Genomic DNA, 27,974 nt, shown 5'->3' with positions numbered 1-27,974 from the left:
AGATTAGCCAATCAGATTGTAGTTGTACCACAGGCTTTTACCGGATAGTATAACTGTGAGTAATTGTGGGAGGAGGGAGTAAGTGCCTCATGGAAGGAGATGGCATTCCAAGAGTAGGTTTCTGAGCTTCATTTTGGGCCAGTCATAGGAGGGTCTTGTCCTTGTGTCAGGTAGGATGAAGTTCCAAAGTGTAGGATTTGTGGCCAAAAAAGATTGCTTAATCTTTTTGGATTTTTTCAGGTTTCTAATTTCGAGGAGGAATGATATTGTGCTTCTTAGACATTGCTGCCACCTAAGATTTGTAGCTTCCTTGCTAGAGAGCTTGGGATGACCTTGTGAACCTCTGTGTTTGTGTGATGCAGGCTAGTTTGAAATTGTTATACAGTTTGATGGAAGCCGGTTCAGGGGTATTAGGATGTGACCTACATGGTCACATTTCCTAGCTCTAGAGACCAGCCTGGCAGCAGCATGCAATGTAGCTTTGAAGAGGGCGTGGTGTATTTTGGGGATTCTAACTAAGCGATTGATTCCGATGTAGTTTGGAAGGGCTCTGACTCGGATTCGTGTTTGCCAAAACCGATCCGGAGCCCTTGTTTCCGACCGATTCAGACACACTTCTGAACAGCCAAGTACGATGCCTGGAAACCATTTGGGCTGACCACATCGGTTACGAAAGGCATTCAAGCAGGTCAAACCATTCTGGAGCTGATTCGTACAGCTCTAGGGACTCGGGTTCCGAGCGAGTGAGTACGATGACCGATTCGGACAGCCTTTCCGATTCGGTTTGCACGGAACAAAAAGGCTGCCAGAATAGGTCTTTGGAGGCCCACAGCAGGTCCCACTTCACCCAGGGCCCTCCAAATTGGGCCATGGGACCCTTCTCTCCCACTATGGACATTGTGGCAGGCACCATGGGGTGCCCGCCACCCGGTGCACGTGTTTCCCCAGCCAACCCTTTCTTCAATGGGTACCTCTGTTCGCATTCGGAACACAGGCTCCCATAGAAGTTGACGAACACAGGCTCCCATAGAAGTTGATGCGAGTCAACCAGACTTTAACCCAGATCGCTTGACTGGGGGTGAGTGTTTGAAAAGTTTCAGCACTCTGTCCATCATTTAGTTGTGTTTGCTATGTGAGCCCTAAGTGGCCATGGGTATGCCCATACGTGGGTCCCTTGCTTGCTGTGCCACTGGATTCAAGCTAGCCTGGCTGATGAGGGGTGATACCCTGAAACCGGTCCCAGGATGCTTGTTTCTTGTCAAGAGAGGACCTGGCCTGGCAGTTTGGGCTGGACTATTCCCATGGGGAGCAGGTTCAAGACTGATTTGCATATGACTGGGTCCAAACTGTGGTGGCATGGTGAGGAAAAGAACAATGGATTTAACCCAGATCTCTTGAATGGGGGTGAGTGTTTGAATAGTTTCAGCACTCCGTCCATCATCTTGTTGTGTTTCCTACATTTGATAGCATCTTTTATAATCACTGCTGCTCCTCCTTCTGTTCTGTCTGTCCTGTCTTTTGGTACCAGTATGTCTATTGCTGGTTGAAAGGTTTCATTAAGCTAGTGTTCATTAAGAAGGTGATGTCTAGGTTGTGTTAAAAAATCAGATCTGCTATTTCTAAGTGACGTTATACAGCTGTTATGTAGGAAGCATTTTAGTGAAGATTGCAGCAGATGTGTTTGGGAGCCTAGTAGGTTCAATCTCTAACAGTCTGTTCTGGCTTATGACTTTAGTTAGGGTAGACTGGTGTTTCTTCTTTCTGCTTCTGATAGTGGGGCACCTCCTTGGTTGTCACTGGCTATATTCGGTCTGTAATAAATAGTATGGAGTTCTTCATTGTTATTTCTGAAGAGTGGAGGGTTGGTTCTCCTTAACTTGTGCCTCCTTGTTGCAAGGAGTCTTCGACATGTGTTCTGTGGGCTGCATTGTTTGCCTATGTGAATATTTTCTGCTGTTTGTCAGGAGTGATGCTGTGATTGGCAATTGTGTGCCTGAATTGTTTGCCCAAGTAAGGTTGTTGGTTTTGAATTCAACCTATTCCAAGTGGTGAAAGTGTGTGGGGTCTCTACTATTGGGTGGTGAGGTTGCATGTTAGGGTTTAAAGGGGGAGAGGTGGGTTAGGGTGACTGAGGTCAGTGCATCATTGTGGGAGATAGGAGGAAGGAGGAGTTGCAGTGGGTGTTGTTTGAGATGTGTGTACGGTTGATTGTGTTATGGCATCTTAGGGGCAGTGACTCCTGTTGGTATTGCTAAGGTGATGTGAGACTAAGGGGGGGCAGGATGAAAGAGACAGTTATTCTGAGCTGTGGATGATGACATTTGTGGGACTCTAGGTTATGGCTTTTAAGAGCCTGTATCATGAAAGCTTCCCCCTAGGGGAGACGTCCCCTCACTGCACAGCTTGTTCTCCAGATGAGTGGAGTGATCCCATTCAAAACGCTTTAAACCAAAAATGATCAGACAATTGAATGTATAATTATTTCTTCATAAATTCTTTTCATAAATTCTTTTCAAAAAGAAGAAATTATGGGACTGCTACAGGAGCCAGTGTGTACCCCTTGTGCTACCACTGGGGTTCAAGGGACCAAAAACTGAAAATAAGAAGAATATGGTGGGGTTACAGGCAGTTGGCTGCTCACAGGGGTTTGTCCAGCTGTAGGTGTTGGACACAGAGGCAATCCCATGGCTGTGCATGGCTGGGTTGGCTGCCAGTGCCCTCCATCCAACCCAACATGCGCAAGGCTGAACATGGGGGTTCGGCACAGGATCTGGTCTACTAGTTCTGCCTCCCGCACAACCAAAGGCCATGAGCAGAGAGTAGGCTGCCAGAAGGGGGTTGGCCCAGTCCCTGTGGCAAACTCCCCTGCAGGTGCCAAACACCCAGTGCTCATGTCCTCCATCTGTGTGCTACGGTTGGCCTGTACGACCGGACAGCCAGCTATTGACATGTGCAGCCAGTTGAGTTGCCCCTGCCTCAACCCCCATAGGTGGAAAAGCCGGGTTTTAAGGTCCTCCAAATCCAGTTTGTTTCCAAGTTGATCTGTGGTTGCTAGTATGGTGAGTTTAGCTAGACTGAGTTGTTGTGTCGTGTCTTGGAAGGCCACTATGTGGCTGGAGAGATCCTTTGGAACCTGACTAGGTGCGGGTTACTGAAAATTGCATTTAAGGTCCTGCAATGTATCTGAGATTGCGGAAGAGCTGTTCTGGGTTGTGTGTGCCTAGGCCAGCAGGGATTGTTCTGGGGTGGGATACAACGTTCATCAAACCATGTAGCCAGGCCACCAAGGAATGCCAAAAAAACAATTGATGAACTGAATGCTGAATAATGTCAACCATTCAATCCAGTTCAGAGCTCTAGGCCTAAATCCATTGTTTTTTTGCTCTCCCATGCCGTTCCAGCTTAAACCCGGGCATATGCCAAATCAGTCCTGACTCTGCTCCCCTTGGGAACAGTCCAGCCTGAACTGCCGGCCAGGTCCTCCCTGGACCCGAAACATGCATCCTGAGACTGGTTTCAGGGTAATACCCCTCATTAGTCAGGCTAGGGTCACTTCAGTGGCATGGAGAGCCCTGGACCAACATCTGGGTTTACCCGTCCCACTCGGGGTGACAAATGCAAAAAGAACAGTTGATGAACAGAATGCAGAATAATGTCAAACATTTCCCCCAGTACAGAGATATGGTCCTAAATCTATTTTGTTTTTGTTCTCCATGCCTTCCAGCTTGAACCCAACCATATGCAAATCAGTCTTGACCCTACTCCCAATGGGAACAGTCCAGCCCGAACTGCCAGGCCCTCTCGGGTCCAGAAACAAGCATCCTGTGACCGATTTCAGGGTGTTACCCCTCATCAGCCGGGCTAGCTTGACTACAGTGGCAAAGAGAGCATAGGACCTACATCTGGGTATACCCGTCCCACTCAGGGAGACAAATGCAAAAAGAACAATTGATGGCCAGAATGCTGAATGTCAAACATTCACCCCAGTATGACGATCTGGGCCTAATTCCATTGTTGTGTTGTTTCCCATGCCATTACAGTCTAAACCAAGACATATGCCAATCAGTCTTGACCCTGCTCTTCATGGGGGCTTGCTGACTTGCAAACACAAGGAGATGATGGACGGAGTGCTGAAACCTTTCAGACACTCAACCACAGTCACAGATCTGGGTTGAATCCATCATCGTTCTTTAGCTCACTTCGCCCCCCCAGTTTGGACCCAGCCATATGCAAATCAGTCTTAACCCTGTGCCTCATGGGAACAGTCCAGTCTGAGCTGCCAGGCCAGGTCCTCCCTGGACCGGAAACAAGAATCCTTGGACCTGTTTCAGGGTATTACCCCTCATCAGCCAGCAGGATAGCTTGACTCCATTGGCATGGAGAGCACAGGACCCACGTCTGGGCATACACGTTCCACTGTGGGTCACAAATGCAAAAAGATGAACAAAAGAACAATGGATTGAACCCAGATCTCTTGACTTGGGGTGAATGTTTGATTTGATCTGAATTCCATCCATCATTTGCATGTATTTTGCTTTCTTGCCTTAAGTGCACTAGGTATGCCCAAACGTGGGTCCCGGGCTCACTGTGCCACTGGATTCAAGCTAGCCTGGCTGATATGGGGTGATACTCCAAAACTGGTCCCAAGATGCTTGTTTCTGGTCCAGGGAGGACCAGCTTGGCAGGTCAGGCTGAACTGTTTCCATAAGGAGCAGGATCAAGAGTGATTTGCATATGGCTGGGTCTAAACTAGGGTGGCATGGTGAGCAAAAGAACAATAGATTTAACCCAAATATATTGCCTGGGGTTGAAGGTTTGATTTGTTCTGCATTCTGTCCATCGTTCTTTTGTCTGTTGCCAGGTCACCAAGGATGCATTGGTTGGAAAATTGAGTAAGAAGTTTGAAACTGAGTCTAAGAAGGTGTTTGGGAATGTTTATTGCTAGGTAGTGGTGTGTAAGCAAGGAAAAAGTTATAGGAAAATGGTGGGGGTAGGTCTGCAGATTACAAGGAGGGCATTGCAGCCCTGTAAGGAAACATCCTCAGCTTTGGTGAAATTTGTTGTTGCCTTAAACATGACAGCTAAGCCACCTCCTTTTTTGCCTATGGAATTTTGTATCACAGTTTAATACCCGGATAGGACAGCTTCATGCAATACTGGTGCTATGTCTTCTGCCAGCCATGATTCAAGTTCAAGTTCAAAAGCTTTTATTCGATTTGTACATACAAATCATACAAGCATAATAAAATACATAATTTATAATATTAAATCACCATATAGACACAAATAAGAAAAGGAGTAGGAAATGTGCAAACGGCTAGTGTGCAACAGTTAAAAATTATTCTTTCCCTTTAAAATCAACAAACTGTTACGACAATACAAAGCATTCATAGGTGTACAGACAGGAAATCGAAAAGGTTTACTTGATAGGCAATTTCCTGGCAGCTGTACATTTCGGTAAAATAATTCCGGTAAAATGATTCTGGACATTTTTAGACTAGCATAAAATGATTTAAAAGTAAAAGAAAGGGGAGACCATACAGTACATACTGTGGACATCAATGAGTAAAATTATACCTTAATTACAAAGATTGATATAAAACTTGGAAACATACATATACAGACAGGGATGTAAAAGGTAATAGCAGCATAATACAATTCCTGGCAGCTGTATAACATGGGTACAGACAGGTACGTATAAAAGATTTTACAGTACAATACTTTTCCTGGCAGCTGTACACTTCAAAATGTAGGTGGCCAAAAAGAAACAAATATCCTCATTCTCCAGTGAGGATAATAGTGTCAATGCAGTTTTTGTGGTACGGATATTATACTTTATAAGAATCGGTTTAAGGTATTTTACCCTAAGGAAATGAAAAAATTTACAAAAAAGTAAAAAATGGCAACAACTCTGGCGAGAAGTACTGTCACACGGGCAGAGTGTCTCTGATCTGGCTTTCGGGTTTGGGAATGCAACCAGATGGTGAACAATACCCAGTCTGACACGGGTTAATACATATTGGTGAGAGGGACGAGTCACGTACACAAGGTAAGGTTGAAACCCCGAGGTTAAATTCAGATCCTTGTAAAATTTCACGGTGGTTACATTACCAAATATTTTATCACGCCCTGCCTTTTGAAAATTTAGAAACGTTGTCTTAATTTCTTTTTTGGGAATAGAAACAACCTCTTCTGGCTCAAGAAACACATCGATATTAAAAAGAAGAAGATACCAGCGGTGAATGTATCTCAACCACTGTATGCGTGAAGAGTGGTCCAAACCTATACAGTCAAGAATAATATCTTGAGTGAATCGAGTCTCTGGCTTAGCCCAAATAGAACGCCACAATAAAAGTGGCCGAACTGCTGCCAAGTCAGAAATAAACTCGACCCCGACCTCTTCGTGGATCAGTTGGACAGAGGCAGAAGGGGGGACACATAACAACCTCCTTAAAAACTTGTTTTCATCCTTTTGTAAGGATGTGCCCTCACTATGGCCCCATACGCCTGCCCCATACAGAGCAGAAGAGACACAACAAACATTATATATATTCATCATGTCTGGAATGCTTCTTGAGCCAAGTTTGGAAGCAAATCGAAAAATACTGCTAGTGGACCGCAGCATTTTTAATCTAATGGAGTCAAATTCAGAGGTCCAAGTCCCACTGTTGTTGTATGTAATTCCCAAATAGCAAAAGGATTTAACATGTGTCAATTTATCTTTATCCAGAAAAAAGGTATGCTTTGACTGTTTTGCTGCCTGACCGCATGACATAACATACGTCTTAGATTTATTCACTCGAAGCCTCCTAATTTGGATAAACTGCATAAAACTATCAATTAAACGCTGGAGGCCAATCTGTGTACGAGATAAAAGAACAGCGTCATCCGCATAAAGTAATAGCGGGACGGGTTTTCCTCCAATCAAGGGAGCGTCTGCTGGGATGTCAACCAAAGAACGGTCAACACCATTAATGAAGAGGGAAAATAAAAGAGGGGCCAAAACACATCCCTGGCGTATGCCCCGTGAGACTTTAAAAAAAGGGGTGCATTCGCCTAGGGTGCCATAGCGGACTTTACAGGAGAGTTTTTCATAAAGTCTAGCTAGGAAATGGACGATTTCCCTCGGTGCCCCTGCTTCAAGCAAAACCTCCCAAAGAATAGCATGGTTAACCAAATCAAAAGCGCTGCTCAAATCAGCAAAACATAAAAAGAGGTTGCCATTTTTAGCCACAGTATATTTGTTAATTAAAAGGTCCAAATTTACACATTGATCCAATGTGCCCAAGCCTTTCCGGAAACCATATTGGACTCTAGTTAAAATATTTGAATCAGTTGCCCAATTTTCTAGCCTTTTGAGCAAAATCCTACTCATTACCTTTACAGAGGCGTCCAACAAGGAAATTGGCCGATAATTGGAAGCCTCTGATTTATTACCTTTCTTATGTAAGGGAATAATGACTGATTGACCCCAAGAAGAAGGGAAATTAGTTTCTGCCGCACAATTGAATATCCTCACCAGGATGGGAGCCCACAAATCTGGTTCATCTTTGTATAAATCCAGCGGGACCCCATCAGGGCCAGGGGCCTTGCCTCCTTTGCTGTTAGAGATTCCTTCATGGCTTTCTTCTAATGTTATTCCCAAAGGGAGAGGTAGCCAAGAGGTAAACTCAGGAGACGGTGACTCAAGGGATAACCCTTCTGGATTGAAGATTTTAGAAAAGTGACTGACCCAATCGCTGCATGCAACATATGATGTTAATTCTGGAACATCTTCTTTATTGAGAAAAGGACTATTAATTGTTTCCCAATAAAGTTTGCAGTTTTTGGTCTCGGCTGCTTCTTTCAACTTATCCCACGCCTCAGTCTGTAATACCTTTTTCCTGTTATTAATTGCTGTTTTATATCTAGACCTGAGGTGTTTTATTCCCTCGTTATCACGTGGTTTAGTACCTAAAGCGTTCTTGAGTTCTCGGAGGGCAAGTATACAGGGTTTGTCAAACCACCCCTGCTTCGGACCACTATTGGATATCGGGGCCTTAGTAAAAATACCATCAATAATACTATTAATGGAGACAAAGTGTAGTAATAAGCAACCAAGGTCACTTTCTTTATCTAGACAGGAACTAATTTGGTTTTTACAACTGGTAAGAACCTCCTTCTGCTTGGCCTTGGAATTAGTTCCAGTCCATCTAATCCTTAGACCCTTCGGTCTGATGGGTACTAGGTCAGTAGAACACTTTTCACCTGAAGCTGATGGGGTACCATGCCCTAGGAGGGTAACACGAATGCTGTTATGGTCACTGAGACTTTCTTCATTTACATACAAGTTAGTAAAGTCTCCACTACTAGACAAAAGAATATGATCTATAAATGACCCTGCGTCCCTTCCTGTAAAGGTGGGGCATGTTATTGCCTGATTATTTATGTTACAGTTTAACAGGGTCAAGTCTAGTGTAACTAGCATGTTGTTTAATGTAGAACCGTAACTGCAGTGTGGGAAGTGGAGAAAATCCTCCCTCGCTCCCGGCCCCCCCCAATGACTGCTCATAGCCGCTCCAAAACCACAGATATTCCCATTGGACAAATGGCAGGGCTGTAAGTTAAAATCCCCTGCCCAAATAACCTCAGCCTTTCTTTTCGAAATGCCCATGGCCTTGGCAATTTCCTTTTCCAGGGGTGGTAAAATATCTCCTCTAGTGGCATCAAAAATATTGTTGTAGAAATTTACTACAACTAGGTCAATACTCTTACTGCACTCCACCCTTACTACCTGACTGTGGGTCCCAACTGTCGTACTACTTCTAACTGTACAATTACACAGCTTGCTAGACAAAAGCATCAAAAGGCCCCCCTTGGCCCTGCCCGAGCTGGATTTAGTAGCTTTAAGGCAGTGAGATGTGTACCCTTCAATATTGATATGGTCCAAACACCACGTTTCCTGGAGGAGGATTAGATCTAATCCCTCCCCAATAAACCTGGTCCAGAAGGGTGAACCTATTTTACTGGCAAGGCCAGCAATATTCCAGGAAATAAGAGAAAGTCCCGCAGGCTTACCAGTGTCGACGACAGTAGCCGACTCTGGCTGGATTACACAAGGTGAGGTAGGACTATCTTCCTGGAGGTTGATATCTGGGCCTAGTCTGGGGGTGACGGTAGATGTACAAGCATCAGGACTATCCCTAGTTAATGTATGCGAAAGTGGTATTGACGATGCCGCTATTGGGGATTCAAGAAGTGTGGGGAAAGGTATGGCTGGAAAAACACTCTCCATATCCTTCTTGGTGGTAGTGAGGTTTGAATCTGAAGCTTTAATAAAGCTGAGTCAGTCTACCTCATCTAACACACCATATCTGTTAGGATGAGCGAATTGTGAATACGAGGGATCAAGAGGAGGAGGCAAGTCCTGCCATGATTGTTGCCACTGGGGTTTAACAGATTGTGGGAGCTGAAAAGGTTGCTGCCACTGATGAGCAGACTGATATAAAGGTGGTGGATAATGAGGAGGTTGTTGCCACTGAAGACTAACATGGTGTGGAAGAAAAGATGAAAGATGTGGTGGTTGCTGCCAAGGTTTGATGGTATGTTGCGGGGGATACACAGACCCTCTATTACTTGGGAAAGTAGGGCGAGAAGGATTTGGTCTTGGTGGTATGGGAAGAAAGTAGGACAAAGGGAGTGGATTAATTTGGGTAGCAGGACCGCTGTTGGGTGTATTACATATGTAGCTGGCTGCCCCTATATCCCTAAAGTTAACTGTAATTACGTCCCCTACTATTGTTTTCTTACTCCTGCCCACCCAGTCCCCTCTACGCACAGTAAGAATTTCACCACTCATATTACTAGGTAAAGGTTTGTGTAAGTGGAGCCACTGGGCGCATTTATTTCTTAACTCTACAAAGGTTTCTTTTACTCCCTCCTTCAGTGGGGGAACAGCTGTCAACACAACCACAAAAGGGGAGACTTCTGGTGGCAGGCTGATTGACTTAAAGCGTGCCTGCTTTGGCTTAAAGCCTTCAGGCTTGTTTGTAGAGAGAGGAACTGAAGGGTTGATAGACTTTCCTGCGACATCTTTTGCTTGTGAGGTAGTAGTTTTATTTCCATCAACAGAATGTTGATAGGCCGAAGTAGAACCCACCACCTTCGGAGTAGATAGGGGTGGGGGTTGGATAGAGTTATTCCCTGTTTGGGACAGATGTAGTGTAGCTGGATCCCTGGAAACTATAGTTATTTGTGCATTATTTGATGCATCTTTAGAAAGCTGGACACAAGATAAGCATTTGGGGACTGCTTCTTTGATCCCTTGCGGCTGAACAGACCCTGGCCCATTCGTCTTATTAGGCCATTTCGAGTGCATTAATGACGTGAGTCTGTCAAGTTTTGAAATTAAAGGCTTAATTTGTGCTGCTATTGTGGCCTCAAGGTCCAGTTTAAGATCTGTTACCATATTTTGAACCCAGCAGGGTATACCTGGCGCCAATTGCGGGGTAGGTGATATCAGGTTATGATTCCTGACTTTAACTTTAGGTTTTTCCTTAGTCTTGCTCTTGGACGTAACCTTTAGAGGGACAGTAACCCTTCCCCCAGAATCAATAAGTACAGGAGCTGTTTCCATATCAGTTGGCCCATCTAGACTCGGCTCCGCTTTGCCGGGTGACTGACAGGCTTCTAGGTCTGGGGTAGCCTCAAAATCGACATAAGACGGATCCGAGTCAGATTGGGTAACTGACAGATCGACAGCATTCGGTACAGTGAATGCGCCAGCGGTGGGCAAGGATAAGGGTAAGGAACAGTTATTCAAGGGCTGCTGGGAGGGTGATTTAGCATTTGCAAGAGAACCCAAAGACGAGCGCTTAGCGTTCGCGAGATCCAGGGAGACTCTTTTTTCCAGCAATACAATGCTTTTGTCGATGGTCTCATTCACCCGTGAAATAAAGAGATCTATGGGTCCAGTCACCTGTGCTACCGCCGTGGCTCTTTTAGTACAGCTTCTAGTTCTGTTGCGCATGGCTGACATCTGTGACGCAAGGGCAGTAGAGTATGGTGATATAACTGGGAGGCGGCCACCAGTGTTTGAGGAAGAGATAGAAAACACAGTTCCGCCTACCTTGTCGATGAATTCAGGGCGATAAGGCAGGGGTTCAGGGCCAGGGCCGTCCTCTGCCGTCCTTGAACGGCCTTAAACGGCCCGCTCTTTGCCCGGTCTTCGCCCCGGCCTTAGCCCCGCGCGCATCCCGCGTGCGCGTTGCTCTCACTGCCTATCGGGGGGAAGAGCGGAAGAAGGGGGCGGGAAGAGGACCAGCTGCGGCCGATCAGCGCCGCTAAGCACGCTGGTCCTCGCAGTCCCGCCTCTGTCCTTGGGGTCAGCTACAGTGTCCCTGGAAGCGCGTTGGTGCTCCTATGCACAGTGTAGACCCAGGAAGTGGCTCCTCAGCAAGGTCTCTTGCCTGCGAGCCGCACCCGCGAAGCGGGGGCCGCGAGGCGTTGCAGGGTGTAGCAGAGTGGCCAGAAAGGTGGACGGCAAGCAGACGAACAGACAAAGGACACCCAGCAAGGTTGGTGTTCAATCCCAAGATGCTCTCACTCCGTGGCGATTTTAACTGGAGGAGGGGGCGGGAAGAGGACCAGCTGCGGCCGATCAGCGCCGCTAAGCACGCTGGTCCTCGCAGTCCCGCCTCTGTCCTTGGGGTCAGCTACAGTGTCCCTGGAAGCGCGTTGGTGCTCCTATGCACAGTGTAGACCCAGGAAGTGGCTCCTCAGCAAGGTCTCTTGCCTGCGAGCCGCACCCGCGAAGCGGGGGCCGCGAGGCGTTGCAGGGTGTAGCAGAGTGGCCAGAAAGGTGGACGGCAAGTAGACGAACAGACAAAGGACACCCAGCAAGGTTGGTGTTCAATCCCAGCCATGATTCATTTATGAAGAGTAAGTCAGGGTCTGTATTTGTCAATAGATTGCAGGTGCAGTGCCTGTTTTTGGAAATGGAACTATCATTTATTAGTAGGTGGTTTAAAGAATATGATTGTGTGCTGCTGGAGAATGAGTATTGTCTTTGAAGTTGTAGGTAGTATGCTATTAGTGATGCTGTTAACTACAGCAGTACATAAAATATGTTGTTTGCCTGTGTTGTTATCCTTGTCCAGCAGGATTCAAATATATTTTATTGGGTATGTGTGTGTGAGTAGTGTGGAGGCTGGTTGAAATTGAGGTGATGGGTTGTGAAGTTGTTTTTGAAAGCAAGCCTTGTTTTACTATTTACAAGGATATGTGAGGTTATGAAGAGTGGCATGGAGTTCTTTCCTTTTGGGTATATTGAAGGTGGATGGTGTATGGGAGGGGGTGGGGGTAGTGGTGAAACATGAGGGTCTAGTTTTATGGCTCAGAATTCTGCAATGGATGATAGTAAGTGTTGTTGTATATTTGTAGAGTGAGAGGTTTGTGATGATGTTGCGTGGAAACTGAGGTAGAGTTGGGTGACAATGCATGTTGTTTGTGTTGGCATGAAGAGCAGAGTGGATGCTTGTATTTTGGGATGGGTGGGAGCTTTTAATTGTATGTTTTGGTGCGGTAGTATTATCTGATATTAGTTTAGTGACTTGAGATGTAGGATTTGAATCTGAAGGACTGGGGAGATGTGGGTGTTGAAGGAAAGGTGGCTTGGGATTGGGTTTTGGATGAGAGTCTCTGTGGTGCGTGACAGCAGATAAACAGGAGTTTACTGTAGAAGGCAGGGTGAGGCGGGAAGAAATTAAGCTGCAGTAGGATGGGCAGCAAGTAAACTGGAGACTGCTTTGGTAGAGCGGAAGTGAAATAAGATGACTGCAGGAGGAAGGATCTACAGTGCATTCTACATGAAGTGAAACTGTGTGAAGCCACACCTTTCAATCTCTGTGTAACCTATGACACTGTTACAATCCCAGAAATGTTTTACATTTTTCCTGCAACACTTTTTAAACCTAGCTAATCAGACATCTTGCATTGAAATTGTGTGCCAGACCCTATTCCACATGGACTCAAATAGGTTAAAATATAGAGGGAAGAATGTGAACAAAATAAACGTGGACTGGGGTAATGAATACAAGCTGGGAGATCAACAATGATTTATTCGGAAAAGGAGGGAATGGCGATAATGTGAAATCACGGGTGGAGAACACAGAATAAGGATCGGGATTCAGACATTGGAAGAATACAACGGTAAGGATGAACGTCTTTCCCTCTGCAGACAGCTATGCCATCCTTCTACATCCTTCATCTTTCAGGCTGATCCAGAGGGTATATGTACAAGCTCCTATCGCCACAGGAACGTCACTTTTTATGAAATTCGTGTTTTGATAGGGGCTTCTCCTTATTTACAAGGCAGCGTAAGCCACTTGTAAATAAGGCCCCCTTTCATGCTATGCTTAAGGGAAAGGGGTTAGCAATGGGTGTTGCTGTGGGTGTTCCACCACAACACCCATTGATTCTGATGCTTCCTCCTATTTACGAGGGAGGCATAAATAGGAGGCAGCTTCAGAATTTGGACAAGGGAAAACCTGGTCTTACCCTGGCGCAACGTGAAGAAATGTTTCATTTCTTCTAGTTTTTCCTGTTTTCATGTGTGCTGCATTGTGCAGCACACGTGAAAACAGCAAAAGGCCAATGATTGTTTATGTACTGGAAGGTCTCCCTTCCTGCACATAAACAATCATTTCTTTTAAATGCTATTTTGCAACTTCTGTGTGTGTTGCAATAAGCAGCACACATAGAAGTTATAAAACGGCATGGCATTGTTTATGTGCGGGAAGGGGGACCTTCCTGCACATAAACAATCTTCCTGTGCACGCAGAGTCCAGTGCTTAATTTGTGTCAGTGTTTTCCGGTGCTTGACACCGCACTTAATTATCAGGGCCGGGTCTACACACAATGCAGCACTTGATTTTGATAGCGCTGCCCTGCACAGAGTGTTACTGTTACTGTTGCTTTTGTCATTTAACTTGAAGTAACGTAACAGTAACACTGACTAACTACACAAACTGCCAGGAAGGGTAAGACTTGGAAAGCAGCCCAACTATCATCATCTTCATCATGAGTCATTATGAGACTCGGCCTTAGAAAAACTTAAAGACAGTGTGCTGCTCCTTGAGTTGAATGTGAAAGTGAAACAAACAGAATGGACTCCGGATCGTCGCGCAATGCTGGGGGTGCACGTGTGTGTGTGTGTGTGTGTGTGGGGGGGGGGGGGGTTACTGTGAAATAGTGCTAGGAAGAGGGTACTGAGTGAGTGAAGTGACATCACTGGCCGAGTGCCTGCTACAGTACCACTGCCTCGCCTGGGACGGTGTGCTAGCCTAGAGCAGTGTTCTTCTGCTGTGCCGCGGCGAAATTAAAAAAACGTCCGGGAAGGGTTCGGGAAGGCGCCAGGCAGGAAGCATCACGCGGGGCCCAGTCCCTACTCCCGCCTAACGGTTATGGAACCACTGAGGCAGTCAATAAGGAAGTGAGTGTACCGGCCTCACTAGTACAGCACAGGTAAATTAACTTAAGTACTAAGTTAAGTAGTAGACAGTAGCCATAATGCCCAGAATATGATATGGGGTGGATTTTGGTTCTGCGGGTGGGCTAGGGGCTGTGCGGCAGCATGTGCAGATTTTTTCCAGATTGCCATGCTCCAGGATACCCGCACGCACACCACACAGCAGGTCTCATCCGTTCAAGGCAAGCCACAGCCAGTTACTGAGCAATACCAGGCCCACTCCTGCCTAACGGTTACGGAAGCAGTCGGTCAATAAAGGGAGGCAGTGAGTGCAGTGTGTGCCCCGGCCGGCTCCTGGCCCACCACGAGTACAGCAGGTAAATTAAGTACTGACTAAGCCTAAGTTAAGTCGATACCATGCCAAACCAATACTGTTTGGTGTTTTTTAGTGTGGTGGCATGACGGTCGTCAGGTCAACGTTGTGGTGGTAGCTGAGTCTGGGTCCACAAAATTTGCTGATCATGGGTATGATGCAGACTGATGCACTCTGTGCACTGCCTGGCCTAGTAGCCACCACCAGCCGTGCACTTCTATCATGATAGGGGCTGGCCCGGCTCGCTTGGGTTAAGTTAAAGTCCTACTTGCCTGGACCCTGCCCTTGAGATATTGTCCCTCCCCTGCTTCAGAGGACTGGGCTGAATCTGTGGAGGCTGCTAAAAAACGGGCTCGCAGTCCTGGAATGCCCGCTCTCAGCCCAGGGATTGCAGCAGGGAAGCTGTAAATCAAATTTTTAAAAGTAGCTAAAGTCTGTTTACTCGTGGGTTTGGGATTACCGATTACTTCAACTTCTAAACCTAACCCCGCCCCTGGCCTCAGAACATACGGTCTTGTAGACCATAAATTAACTACTAGTCCCATAATGCTTGGTGCAGTTGTCAGCAAAACTGAGGAATAGCAAGCTGACGCTTACTTGTACCATTATTCCAAAAATCCATGAATATAATACACTGGTCACGTGAGATGTCAGGCATAGAGGATGATTGTGTGGTGCACTGGTGCTGGGAAGAGAAGGAAGCACCATCTTGAACCTGGCATAGGATAGGATTGTAACTTTTAGTGGGATGCGCAGCCGCAGGCATAGCAATATTGACTCTATGGCCACAAATCCTTTGTGGATGCAAACGGGATTATAATTGTACGCAAATCATGGGAGCTAATTGCACGTTCACTATTCGTTTTTTTCTATTTAATTGTGTCACAGCGCTATCTATTGAGCGTCCCTGCCGAGACTCGAACCTGGTGACCCAGCGCCAATGTTGGCAGCTCTGGCCCTTATGACTTTCATTTCTATTAGTGCAGCCGTGCACTGCACTATTCACCTCTACACCTTCATGAATTGTGTGTTACTGTGAGCTTTGCTGAGCAGGAGAGGAACCACATGTTTGCATGGGGGTCTGGGACTGGACTCTGTAGGGCAATGAGCTCCACCTTGCACACAAATGACTTGTGTTCCTGTAAGCTCCAACGTGCAGAGCTAACTCCGAAATCTGTGCAATTGTCTTGTGTTACTAGCAGATGTGCAATTTCCTCCCACAAAATGCAATATAATCATGATAAGGCCCGAAGTCTGTCTGAATCTTCACTGTGTACTGCGTGTGCAAGCCTCAGACATACGTTTTCATTTATGTAGTGCACACCACACACTAAAATGTCAGTTACTACTTTATTCATGCCCCCTAGTACCACACCATGGCACACTGCTGTTATGCACGTAGTTACCTGTTAATTTATCTCAGGATTAGCCTGTCAAAGGGAGAAGAATGGAACTTATACTGCAAATCATAACATAAAGTATACATAAGAACTTGAAAGCGCACATTTAGCCAAGGGTAACTTGGAGCTGAACAACAGATCGTTATAGTTACCCAGCTCAATGGTACTCATTGTATCGACCTCAGAACGATGAAAGGCATGGGACCTGCCAGGATTTGAACCTGTGGCCACACAGACAGGAAATTAGAACCTCTAACTGTGGTAGATGACGACGCCCATGGCTCTATTCATTGACTGCCATTTGAGCAGTTGAAAGTTTTAGTATTAATCCACATAATTAGGCTTGCATTAAAAGTCAGTGAGACTGAGGAATTATCTTCACTCTCTTTTGAATGAGAGATTAATCACAGACCGCGAATTAAAAAATGGTCAATTTATGCGCCCACTTTCATCCAAATAAGGAGCGAAGCTGAGCTCCTGTTTCAGGTCTGACTCCAGATATTATTCATGGATGTGTACCTTCTTTTTGCTGTCCTAGAAATCTTGTCTTCTGAACTGCTGATTCAGTTTATTTACTTGCTAAATGCTAAATCTTCTAATGATAACATTCCACATTTTGTGTTATATGGCTGTGTAGGCACACACAGATGCCATTCAAAAACCTGACATGCCTCATGCCTGTTTTAATCTGTCAAAATAAAGAAACATTTTTATAGCCAAGACATGATTCCAACTTTAAAACGTGCAGCTAAAAGTCAGCATGTTTCTGGTAACTGTTTCTCCAAAAGCCCACCTTTCTCTTTGCATAGCTTATTTGGGGCTCTCTCATCATGCCCTTTGTACCCAAATCTAACTGCTCCCTTCAGGTCGTACTTGCATCAAAGACTAGTAAAATGACATCGACCCCTGGGCATTTCTATGACTGTGTGGTTTGTCACTTAATTCTGGTAATACTCCTGTCATTAGAAAAGCCAGATGACGCAATACAATTATAAGCATATCACTGATTTATTTATTCGAAGTACTAGCAGTATATTTTATTGGTTGTGAACACCACCATAAAGAAGCTTATTTTTTTGAAAGAGATGTGTAAAATAGCTGCCTTTAAAAGCATAAGCTTATTCAGTACGGTAAAACAGAAAATGACAGTTTGCGATATGTGCTAAGCATTCTGATACCCCAGTATTGTCCTTTCCCCAAATCAGCACATAGAGCACTGAAATATTCCCTTTTTAATGCATTAGTGATTTTAGCTAATTTATTCCCAAATTGTGCTTAAATGCACTTTTGATTTAATCTTTTGTACAAAAGTTTCACAGGGCATGGGAACCTCCTACCAAAATCTTACTATGAGGATGGCTCCTTTGCTGAAATTCAGATCAGGTGTTACATCTGACTTTTTAGCAGTGTCAGTTGAAGATGTGGGTGGAGCTAATAGAGTAAGTGGGTGGAGCCAGTTGGGGAAGTGGGTGGAGCCAAAGAAGCGTAGGTGTGGCCTCCGACAAACATTTGACCACCTGCATTTTATATTTTACAAATTAAGCACTGACGCAGACACCCTTGCATTATGGTGCAAGGGTGCCTGCGTTGGTGCTAGGCTGCTAAGTGTAGCGTCAGCGCAGGAGGAGAAACAGGGCTGCACCATATTCTTGTAAATATGGTGCAGCATGCGTTTCAGAAGTGGTAGAGAGAGGCATTAAGCCAGGAAGGCTAATGCCTCACTCCTCTACTTCCCTTGTACATATGCCCCAGAGTTTCTTCTCCTGATAGAGGGAGACCTTCAAGCAACTGCGCCAGGTTCATGTTGCTTTTTGTTGCTCGGCCGTGCTGCACAAAGCTCTTCTGGACTTTCGAATGTACATAACTTGAACAAGAAGGGGACTGTGGGCAAGCCCTATAGCAGACAAATGCTGCAAGGTGCTGAAGGATGACTCAAGCAAGGCACACTCTGTATTGGATCCTTCTGAGAAGGGTACATTAAGTACTATACTTTAGGTAAATGGAAATGGCAGAAGTGTAGTATTTGATGTTAAAAAAATCAAATTACTTACACTCATATAAGAAGGTGGCTACTGCCCCCATCACCAGGTTATAGGAAAACTGACAGCTAAGATTATAAACACTGACAGAGTCCTTTTTATTGATTCCCCTGGGTGAGCAATCTGATGAGCCTCTGTTTAATGCGCTCGTTCCCCAATAAGTGGGTTCTTTGGGGCATATTATCAAGACAGGCGATAAAATTATCGCCGTTTTAGCGGCAGAAAACGGCCGCTAAAACCGCGATAATGGGCTTGATAAAATGCTCTATGGAATTCCAATTGAAGCCCATGTTAGATGTCCTTCACATCTAACATAGGCTTCAATTGGAATTCCATAGAGCATATTATCAAGCCCATTATCGCCGTTTTAGCGGCCTTTTCTGCCACTAAAAAGGTGATAATTTTATCGCCTGTCTTGATAATATGCCCCTTTGTCCTCTAGTGCTGGTGTTTAGGCGTATGTGTGGCATGCCTTAAGGCTTTCTGTGGTATGAACTGCCTGCAGAAGCAGATGGCGTGTCAACGTGCAGTGTGGGGCCATACTCACACTGGCTTGCCACCCCCCTCAGGAAGACTGACTCACAAAGTACTCTTCCTCAGAAAAATCTTAATTAAACGGCCATGGGTTTAAGTCACTTATGCGTGGTCCAGTCACCATCCTTTGACCCTGTTAGCAGCTGTGTCGCGCGGCTCTCGCCCCTGGTGTGTTCTGCCAAGAACAGTGACATTTAAGCCTAATGTAAGTATATTATTCTTTGAACATATTTGGCTCCTGTAATTAATAAACATGAATGGTTGTGATAGGCTTAACGAAATAGCTAGTTCAATCCATGTGTATAAAATACTGGTAACTTGCAGTATTTAAGTTCATTAAATGATTCAATTTGATTTAATGCAGACTTTTTTTTAGCGTTCCAAGCAAACCTGTCTTTGTTGCATGACATAAAATTAAATTTGATTTGGTTAACAAATGTCATTGTGCTATGAACATAAATAACTCGAACGTTTCCCTCCTTGAAATTAAATAAGCGTGTGTGTTTCTAGAATATTATTTCATAACTGTTGTTTGCTCATGTAGAACATTTCTAGCAGAATTGCTTTGGAAAAAATTAATGATTTGAGAGCGCAGACTTAGATAATTATCAGCTGATCGGTAAAAACATTATAATCTTTGAGGCAGTGTTCAGAACCAATAATTGAAGACTGTACTTCCCATTCACCGTGACACGTGCCTCTATCAGCATGTGTGACATGTGGTTTCTTGACCTATGCTTGTGATTACAGCTCAATTAATCTTTACAACTTCTGAAATACCTTTCAAGTTTCTTGACACTTGTTCAGGGAGCATCAAATGTCTTGTTAGTCAATACCTTTTGATTTTACTAAAACGATATGCATGGGGGTTTATACTTACATGGCCTTTGAGCCTGCCTGTTCATCCATTGGTCTGTTGTGTTATTTACATTCCAAACCCATCCACTATATCATACAGCATGGTGCAGTGGGTCTGACCACTGAAGCCATTGGCTAACTTCACTGTGAGTTGAGGGCATTCTACTCCTTCACAAGGAGAACATCCTCACACGAGGTAGTAACCTCTAGGGAAGTGATTACTATGGAAATGTTTACTTTTGGAGACCAAAACATATTTTGCTTAGAGCCAGTGCTTTAATTTTATTTGAGCGAGTGCCCTGCAGCTCCCTGAAAAGTATAATTTTAGAAAAACATAATGACAAAACAAAACAAGCACTGGCAAAGCAAAAAGATTGCCAGCCAATGCCAGATCTATTTTGATAAGACTTGTCCACAGTGTACTTTTAGTTTAACTGAGTCAAAAAGTTGGGACCTGAGTATTTTTAAACTTAGTCCGCCTTCTTTCTGTACAAGAGGACAGCAATACAATCCCACGTCACTAAGAACGTTTGAATCTTAACCGAAATAGAGGCCTAGTCTAAATTGAAACTAATTACGTCCCATATAATGAACCTGTAAAGTCTGGGCATTGATATGGCAATGCAAATTGTGCATTGAAAACTCTTGTATCTCGGAAATTCCTGCTTGGGAAGTACAACACAAATGTCCCTGTTATCAGAATAGATTAAAGACCCCGAAAATATATATTAACAATCTCCCAAAATAATGTTTAAAACCACATTTGAAACATAGACACACACTAATAAATTAGTTAGCATTGTCTATGCATTTCTATACCAATGTACATATGTATTTCCTCGTGCTAAGTAGTCATGTGGCACTGTATCCTTTTTGCAACTCTTCCTTCCCTAAGGAATGTACAGGTGTATACACGGACAGATACACAATTATTTCCATAAATCCCAACAAGTGTCAATGTTAGGTTTGCAGCTTGCTCCTTGTGAGCCAGTTCCATTTTTTCCCCACCTTATTTTGTCAGTGATTTCATGGTGCTTTGCATTACACATCAGGCGTACTCTAACTCGGGTTATTGGTTTCACTTCTTTCCCTGATCTTCTAGGTATTCGGAAAGCTCCCCTCCAGTCCCACTGCCACTCAGAACCATGTTTTGTGCTGATTGATTTGTGCATTTCGTATTTGGAATAAAACAACAGCAATAGCTGCTCTTGGGTGGCTCACAGTACTCCCACAGGGCCATTTTGTCTCTTTACTCATTTTGGGGCATATTATCAAGAAAGGGCGATACATTATCGCTGCTTTTACCGGCAGGAAACTGCAGCTAAAGCGGCGATAATGGGCTTGATAATATGCCCTTGTGAATTCCCATAGAAGCACAGGTTAACACCAGAACCTGGGCTTCTATGGGAATTCACAAGGGCATATTATCAAGCCCATTATCGCCGCTTTAGCGGCAGTTTCCTGCCAATAAAAGCGGCGATAATGTAGCGCCCTTTCTTGATAATATGGCCCGACGTAATAGAATTAGGACCTGATTAGAGTTTGGCGGACCGGTACTCGGAGACACACGTGATGGATATTCTGTCCGCCTTATTACAAGAGCATTAGGATAATAACGCACTTGTTATAAGGGGGACAGGGTATCCGTCACATTTGTGAAAGCTGTACCCGTCCGCCAAACTCTAAATCAGTCCCTTATTATCACCTAGCATCCTGGCTATTCATTTTACATCCTCAAAAATTTGAGAAACTCAGGTCAGCATTTGTAATTCAAAGGGGTTAGACACATACCAATGGGACAGATGCATTAATCCATGGAGTAATCTCGTTTAGTGAGCATGAAATATTGATATAGAGTGCTACATTACAATTTGCCTTAAAAAGCTTATTTGAAACTGAGGAAAACGGTGTAAAATGTCAGGAAGAAGGTTGAATAAGATAACTAAGGGCCTGATTTAGATCTTGGTGGACGAGTTACTCTGTCGCAATGGTGCCGGATACCCCGTCCACTGACATATATATCCCATATGATATAATGGGATTTATATTTCGGTGGACCGGATATCCATCACTGTTGTGACGAAGTATCTCGTCTGCTGAGATCTAAATCAGGCTTAAGTGTTTGTGCGTTTACTAAATACGGGTTGGGGATCATTAAAATGACTACAAACAAGATTTCAAAACTTTCTGCATCAATGAAATAAAATGTTTGGTAATTCAGATTGAACAAATGTCCTGTTTTGGTGAAATAACGTATAATGCTTCTACTTGTTTTTAATGTCCTGTATAATCAGAACAGATGGTTGCCGTTGCTGGAGGAGTAATTGGTGGAGTCCTACTATTGGTCCTTGTAGGGGTTGCAGCCTACATCATTTGGAAGAGGGTATGCACCTCACCCGCATACGAGGAACTCTTCAATGTGGTCTCTCCGGCTTACTCAGAAACCAGCATCATCGACCAGACAGTGACCCAGCCTTCTTCAGCTGTTCAGCAACAGCAGTCCAGGTGAATATGCTGCTAGTGGTATGGTCTTGTGTGGTATGGCCTGTCATTGCTTAGTATGGTTTGGTATGATATAGTATGGAATGGTATGGGGGAAACAGCCATTACAACAAAACTTTTAAAAACGCCATTACAACGCATGCCATCACAACGCAAATGCCATCACAACGCAATGCCATTACAGCGCTTGTCATTGCAACGCATATGCCTTTACAATGCATGCCTACCAATGAATGGTAAAGGCATATGTGTTTTACCTGTAAGTATAAGGTAAGTATTTAGGGGCAGATTTACAAGCCCCTTGCGCCACCGGTGTGTTACTTTTTGTGACGCACCGGTGGCACATTTTACCGCCCCATTTTTATAGGGAGAGAAAAAGCCACCCTGCGTGGCTTTTCCTGTCCTTGTAAATATGGCCCCTGTGCATGCAGCACTTTGCGTGAAAGGGGAGTTCCATGGGTGTTGCAGTGGGTATTCCCACGAGACACCCATGGACCCTGAGAAAATTCCAGATTTATGGGAAATCGTAAACCGGAAATATATCTGAATGCTACGCCTCCCCAGGGAAGGCGTAGGGAGGCGCAACGAGGAGAAATGTATCCATTTCTCCTCGCTTTTTCCCTCTTTCTATGTGTCCTGCATTCTGCAGCACACATAGTACGAGGAATTCACCTCTGGTGATTGTTTATGTACAGGAAGGTGTCCCCGGGATGGTGTTCCTTCCTGCACATAGACAATCATTAAACAAATGACGTTTTGCAAGTTCTATGTGTGCTAATGCAGCACACATAGAAGATGTAAAAATCCATTCCAGATAGTTTATGTGCAGGAAGGGGACCCTTCCTGCACATAAACAATCATCCACGTGATGCAAGCATCCTTGTACCATGGTGCAAGGGTGCCAATTGTGCGCCAGCGCAGGGGAAAGCACAGAGATGCAACATATCGTAAATATGTTGCATTCCTGTGCTTTGAAAGTGCTGCAACGTGGCAACACCAAAGGGCTTGCGATGCCGCGCTACGGCACATTGTTGCAAATGAGGCCCATAGGGCTCAGGGTGAGTTTGGGTAGTTTTAAGGTTTAGGGTGGGTAGAGTTTTTGAGGTGCCAAGTGTAATTTTAGGATTCAGGTTGGGTATGGGTTTTGGAGTGACAAGGGTAATTTAGGGTTCAGGGGGGGTTTAGGGTTTGGGGTAGCAAGGGTAATTTTAGTGTCCAGGGCGGGAATGGGTTTTGGGGTGGTGAGGGCAATTTTAGTGTTTAGGGTGGGTATAGGTTTTTGGGTGGCAAGGGTAATTTTAGGGTTCAGTGTGGGGAAAGGGTAATTTTAGGTTTCAGGATGGGTATGGGGTGGAAAGGGTAATTTTAGGGTTAATGTTGGGTAAGGGTTTTGGGGTGGCAACAGTAATTTTAGGGTTCAGGGTGGGTATGGGTTTTCGGGTGGCTAGGGTAATTTTAGTGTTGAGGGTGAGTATGGGTTTTTGGGTGGCAAGGGGCATTTTAGGTTTCAGGATGGGTATGGGTATGGGTTTTGGGGTGGCAAAAATAACTTTAGGGTTCAGAGTTGCTTTGGGGTGGCAACTGTAATTTTAGGGTTCGGGTGTGTGTGGGTTTTTGTGTGGCAAGGGTATCTTTAGGGTTCAGAGTGGGTATGGGTTTTGGGGTGGCAAGGGTAATTTTAGGATGAGTATGGATTTTGGAGTGCCAAGGGTAATTTTAGGGTGGGTATGGGTTTTGGGCTGGCACGGGTGATTTTAGGTTTCAGGGTGAGTATGGGTTTTTGGGGTGCTAAGGGTAATTTTATGTTTCAGGATGGGTATGGGAGTGCAGGGGTAATTTTAGGGTTCAGGGTGGGTTTGTGTTTTGGGGAGGCAAGGGCTATTTTAGGGTTAGGGTGGGTATCGGTTTTGGAGTAGCAAGGGTAATTTTAATGTTTAGGGTGGGTATAGGTTTTGAGGTGCCAAGCGTAATTTTAGAGTTCAGGGTGGGTATGGGTTTTTTTGGTGGCAAGGGTAATTTTAGGGTTCAGGGTGGGTGTGGGGTTTGGGATGGCAAGGGTTATTTTAGGGTTAACAGTTGGTATGTGTTTTGGGGTGTCAAGGGGAATTTTAGGATTCAGGGTGAATATGGGTTATGGAGTGGAAAGGGTACTTTTAGGGTTCAAGGTGGGTATTTGGTGTTGGCCATAAAGGGTGATGGACAGGAGGTGGCAGCGAGGTTTCAAAGTGGGTTGATCGCTATCGGTGAGTGGATGGCAAAAAATTGCTTGAAGCTCAATTCCGATAAAACGGAGGTGGTTATCTTTGGCAACTTGTTGCCAGTCTGGTCTGTAGCTTGGTGGCCATCGGCTCTAGGCACTCCTCCCTGCCCCACCGCTAAGGTCAGAAACCTAGGAGTAACATTCGACGACCAGCTTAACTTTCTGGCTCATGCAAATAAGGTGGCAGCTAACGCCCACTTCAAACTCAAAATGATAAGAAAAATGTTACCTTATCTACCAGACTCGGCCGCCAAGACGTTAGTCACCTCCTTGGTCTTGACATCTCTAGACTATTGCAATGGTCTTTTGCTCAATGCACAAAACAGAGTAACCAAAAAACTACAGACTGTGCAGAACGCGGCGGCACGCGTGCTGTCCAAAAAACCTAAATTTGCACCCATCTCAGATACTCTGAAAAGCTACCATTGGCTAACTATCCAAAATAGGATAAAGTTCAAATCACTGTGCATAGTTTACAAAACACTGCAGGACCAAGGACCGCGTTTCCTTAAAGAACAACTAATTCCCTATAATCCGCCCAGAACACTCAGATCCACCTCACTTAACCAATTGGTGGTACAACGTAGCAGAACAGTTTCTTGGGGTGACCGCCGCTTCTCAGTTGCGGCCCCTAAAATCTGGAACACCCTGCCACACCACTTAAAAACAAGCCCCTCGCTCCTTCAGTTTAGGAAAAAACTGAAGACTTGGTTATTTAACCAGTAAATCAAGCTTCTGGATCACCTGTTCAGGGAGAGACATTTTTGCAGATAGCGCCGAGACGCCCACGGGTAATTGTATGCGCTTTATAAATGCCATTAAATAAAAAAAAAAAAATTAAAAAAAATATGGGATTTTAGGTGTCAAGGGTCATTTTAGGGTTCAGGGTTGGTATGGGTTATGGAGTGGTAAGGGTCATTTTAGGGTTCAGGGTGGGTATGCGTTTTGGGATGGCAAGGGTAATTTTAGGGTTCACAGTGGGTATAGGTTTTGGGATGTCAAGGGTAATTTTAGGGTTGAGGGTGGGTATGGGTTTTGGGATAGCACGAGTAATTTTAGGGTTCACACTGGGTATGGGTTTTAGGGTGTCAAGGGTAATTTTAGGGTTCAGGGTGGGTATGCGTTTTGGGATGGCAAGAGTAATTTTAGGGTTCACAGTGGGTATAGGTTTTGGGATGTCAAGGGTAATTTTAGGGTGAGGGTGGGTATGGGTTTTGGGATGGCGCAAGTAATTTTAGGGATCACACTGAGTATGGGTTCTGGGGTGTCAAGGGTAAATTTAGGGTTCAGGGCGGGTATGGGTTATGGCGTGGTAAGGGTGATTTTAGTGTTCAGGGTGGGTAAGGGTTTTGGGATGACAATGATAATTTAGGGTTCATGGTGGGTTTGGGTTTTGGGATGGTAGGGTTAATTGTAGGGATTGGGATGGGATTTGGTTTGGTTGAGGGTGGGTATGGGTTTTGGGGAGGCAAGGGTAATTTTAGGGTTCAGGGTGGGCATGAGTTTTGGGGTGGCAAGGGTCATTTTAGGTTTCAGGATGGGTATGGGTTTTGGGGTGGCAAGGATCATTTTAGGGTTCAGTGTGGCTTTGGGGTGGCAACTGTAATTTTAGGGTTCAGGGTGTGTGGGTCTTTTTGTGTGGGAATGGTAACTTTAGGGTTCAGGGTGGGTATGGGTTTTGGGGTGGCAAGGGTAGTTTTAGGGTGAGTATGTGTTTTGGGGCGCCATGAATAATTTTAGGGTGGTTTGGTTGAGGGTGGGTATGGGTGGGTATATGGGTTTTGGAAAGGCAAGGGTAATTTTAGGGTTCAGGGTGGGCATGAGTTTTGGGGTGGCAAGGGTCATTTTAGGTTTCAGGATGGGTATGGGTTTTGGGGTGGCAAGGATCATTTTAGGGTTCAGTGTGGCTTTGGGGTGGCAACTGTAATTTTAGGGTTCAGGGTGTGGGTTTTTGGTGTCAAGGCTAATATTAGGGTTCAGGGTGGGTATGGGTTTTGGGGTGGCAAGGGTAACTTCAGGGTTCAGGGTAGGTATGGGTTTTTGGGGTGGCAAGGGAAATATTAGGGTTCAGTGTGGGTATTAATTTTTGGATGGCAAGGGCAATTTTAGGGTTTAGGGTGGGTATGGGTTTTGGGGAGGCAAGGGTAATTTTAGGTTTCAGGGTGGGTATGGGTTTTGGGGTGGCAAGGGTAGTTTTAGGGTGAGTATGTGTTTTGGGGCGCCATGAGTAATTTTAGGGTGGGCATGGGGTTTGGGGTGGTAAGCATAATTTTAGGTTCAGGGTGGGTATGGGTTTTGGGGTGGCAAGTGTAATTTTAGTGTTCCGGTGGGTTGGGTTTTGGGATGGTAGGTGTGGCTTAAGGGTACACTGTGGGTATTGTTTTTGGGGTGGCATGGTTAATTTTAAGGTACAGGTTACTTAATTGTTTTGGGGAGGCAACTGGGTGGGTATGGGTTTTTTATGTCAAGGCTAATATTAGGGTTCATGGTGGGTAGGGGTTTTGGGGTGGCAAGGGTAACTTCAGGGTTCAGGGTAGGTATGGGTCTTTGGGGTGGCAAGGGAAATATTAGGGTTCAGTGTGGGTATGAATTTTTGGATGGCAAGGGCAGTTTTAGGGTTTAGAGTGGGTATGGGTTTTGGGGAGGCAAGGGTAATTTTAGGTTTCAGGGTGGGTATGGGTTTTGGGGTGTCAAGGTTAATTTTAGGTTTCAGGATGGGTATGGGGTTTGGGGTGGAAAGGGTAATTTTAGGGTTCAGGTGACTTTGGGGTGACAAGTGTAATTTTAGGTTTCAGGGTGGGTATGCATTTTGGGGTGGCGAGCGTAATTTTAGGGTTCAGGGTAGGTATGGGTTTTGGGGGCTGCAAGTTTAATTTGACAGTTCAGGATGGGTATGGGTTTGGGGGTGGCTGTGGTAATTTTAGGTTTCAGGGCGGGTCTGGGTTATGGAGTGGTAAGGCGAATTTTAGGGTTCAGGGTGGGTATTGGGTTTGGGGTGGTAAGGGTAATTTTAGGGTCCAGGTTTGGCAAGGGTTTTGGAGTGACAAGGTTAGTTTAGGTAAATGGCCCGGTTACGTTTTTTGGGTGTAAAATTTTAGTTTTCAGGGTGGGTATGGGTTTTGGGGTGATTAGGGTCATTTTAGGGTTCAGGGTGGGTTTGGGTTTTGGGGAGGCAAAGGTAAATTTTAGGCTCAGGGTGTGTATTGGTTTTGGGGTAGTGAGGGTAGTTATAGGGTTCTGGATGGATATAGTTTTTTTGGTGGCAAGGCTAACATTAGGGTTCAGGGTGGGTATGGGTTTTGGGGTGGAAAGGGTAATTTTAGGGTTCAGGGTAGGTATGGGGTTTTGGGGTGGCATGGGAAATTTTAGAGTTCAGGGTGGGTATAAGGTTTTGGATGAAAGGATAATTTTAGGGACCAAGGTAGGTAAGGGTTTTGGAGTGAGAGAGAGAGAGAGAGAGAGAGAGAGAGAGAGAGAGAGAGAGAAATAATGTTTATTTAGACCATAGTCTTTAAAACCATACACAGCTTTTGGATCCTCATAGTGATAACATAATAAAAGA

General features: G+C 45.0%; 1 protein-coding gene across 2 annotated transcripts in view; it reads left to right on the top strand.

The window, feature by feature from the left end:
* The window catches only part of LOC144754950 (synaptotagmin-15-like), a 724,047-nt gene that overhangs the window by 164,056 nt on the left and 532,017 nt on the right, over positions 1–27,974 (top strand). Inside the window, exon 2 of one of the 2 annotated variants that reach the window (XM_078643310.1) lies at positions 21,950–22,155. In XM_078643310.1, the coding sequence (XP_078499436.1) occupies positions 21,950–22,155 (206 nt within the window). Of the gene's footprint in view, positions 1–21,944; positions 22,156–27,974 lie in introns of both variants that reach the window. The other variant, XM_078643309.1, reaches the window with a different exon arrangement.

The sequence above is a fragment of the Lissotriton helveticus genome, chromosome 5_1 (assembly GCF_964261635.1).
Source record: "Lissotriton helveticus chromosome 5_1, aLisHel1.1, whole genome shotgun sequence".
NCBI classification, from domain to species: Eukaryota; Metazoa; Chordata; class Amphibia; order Caudata; family Salamandridae; genus Lissotriton; species Lissotriton helveticus.
The sequence above is the reverse complement of the archived record's forward strand: the minus strand, read 5'-3'. Positions and strand labels throughout refer to the sequence as shown.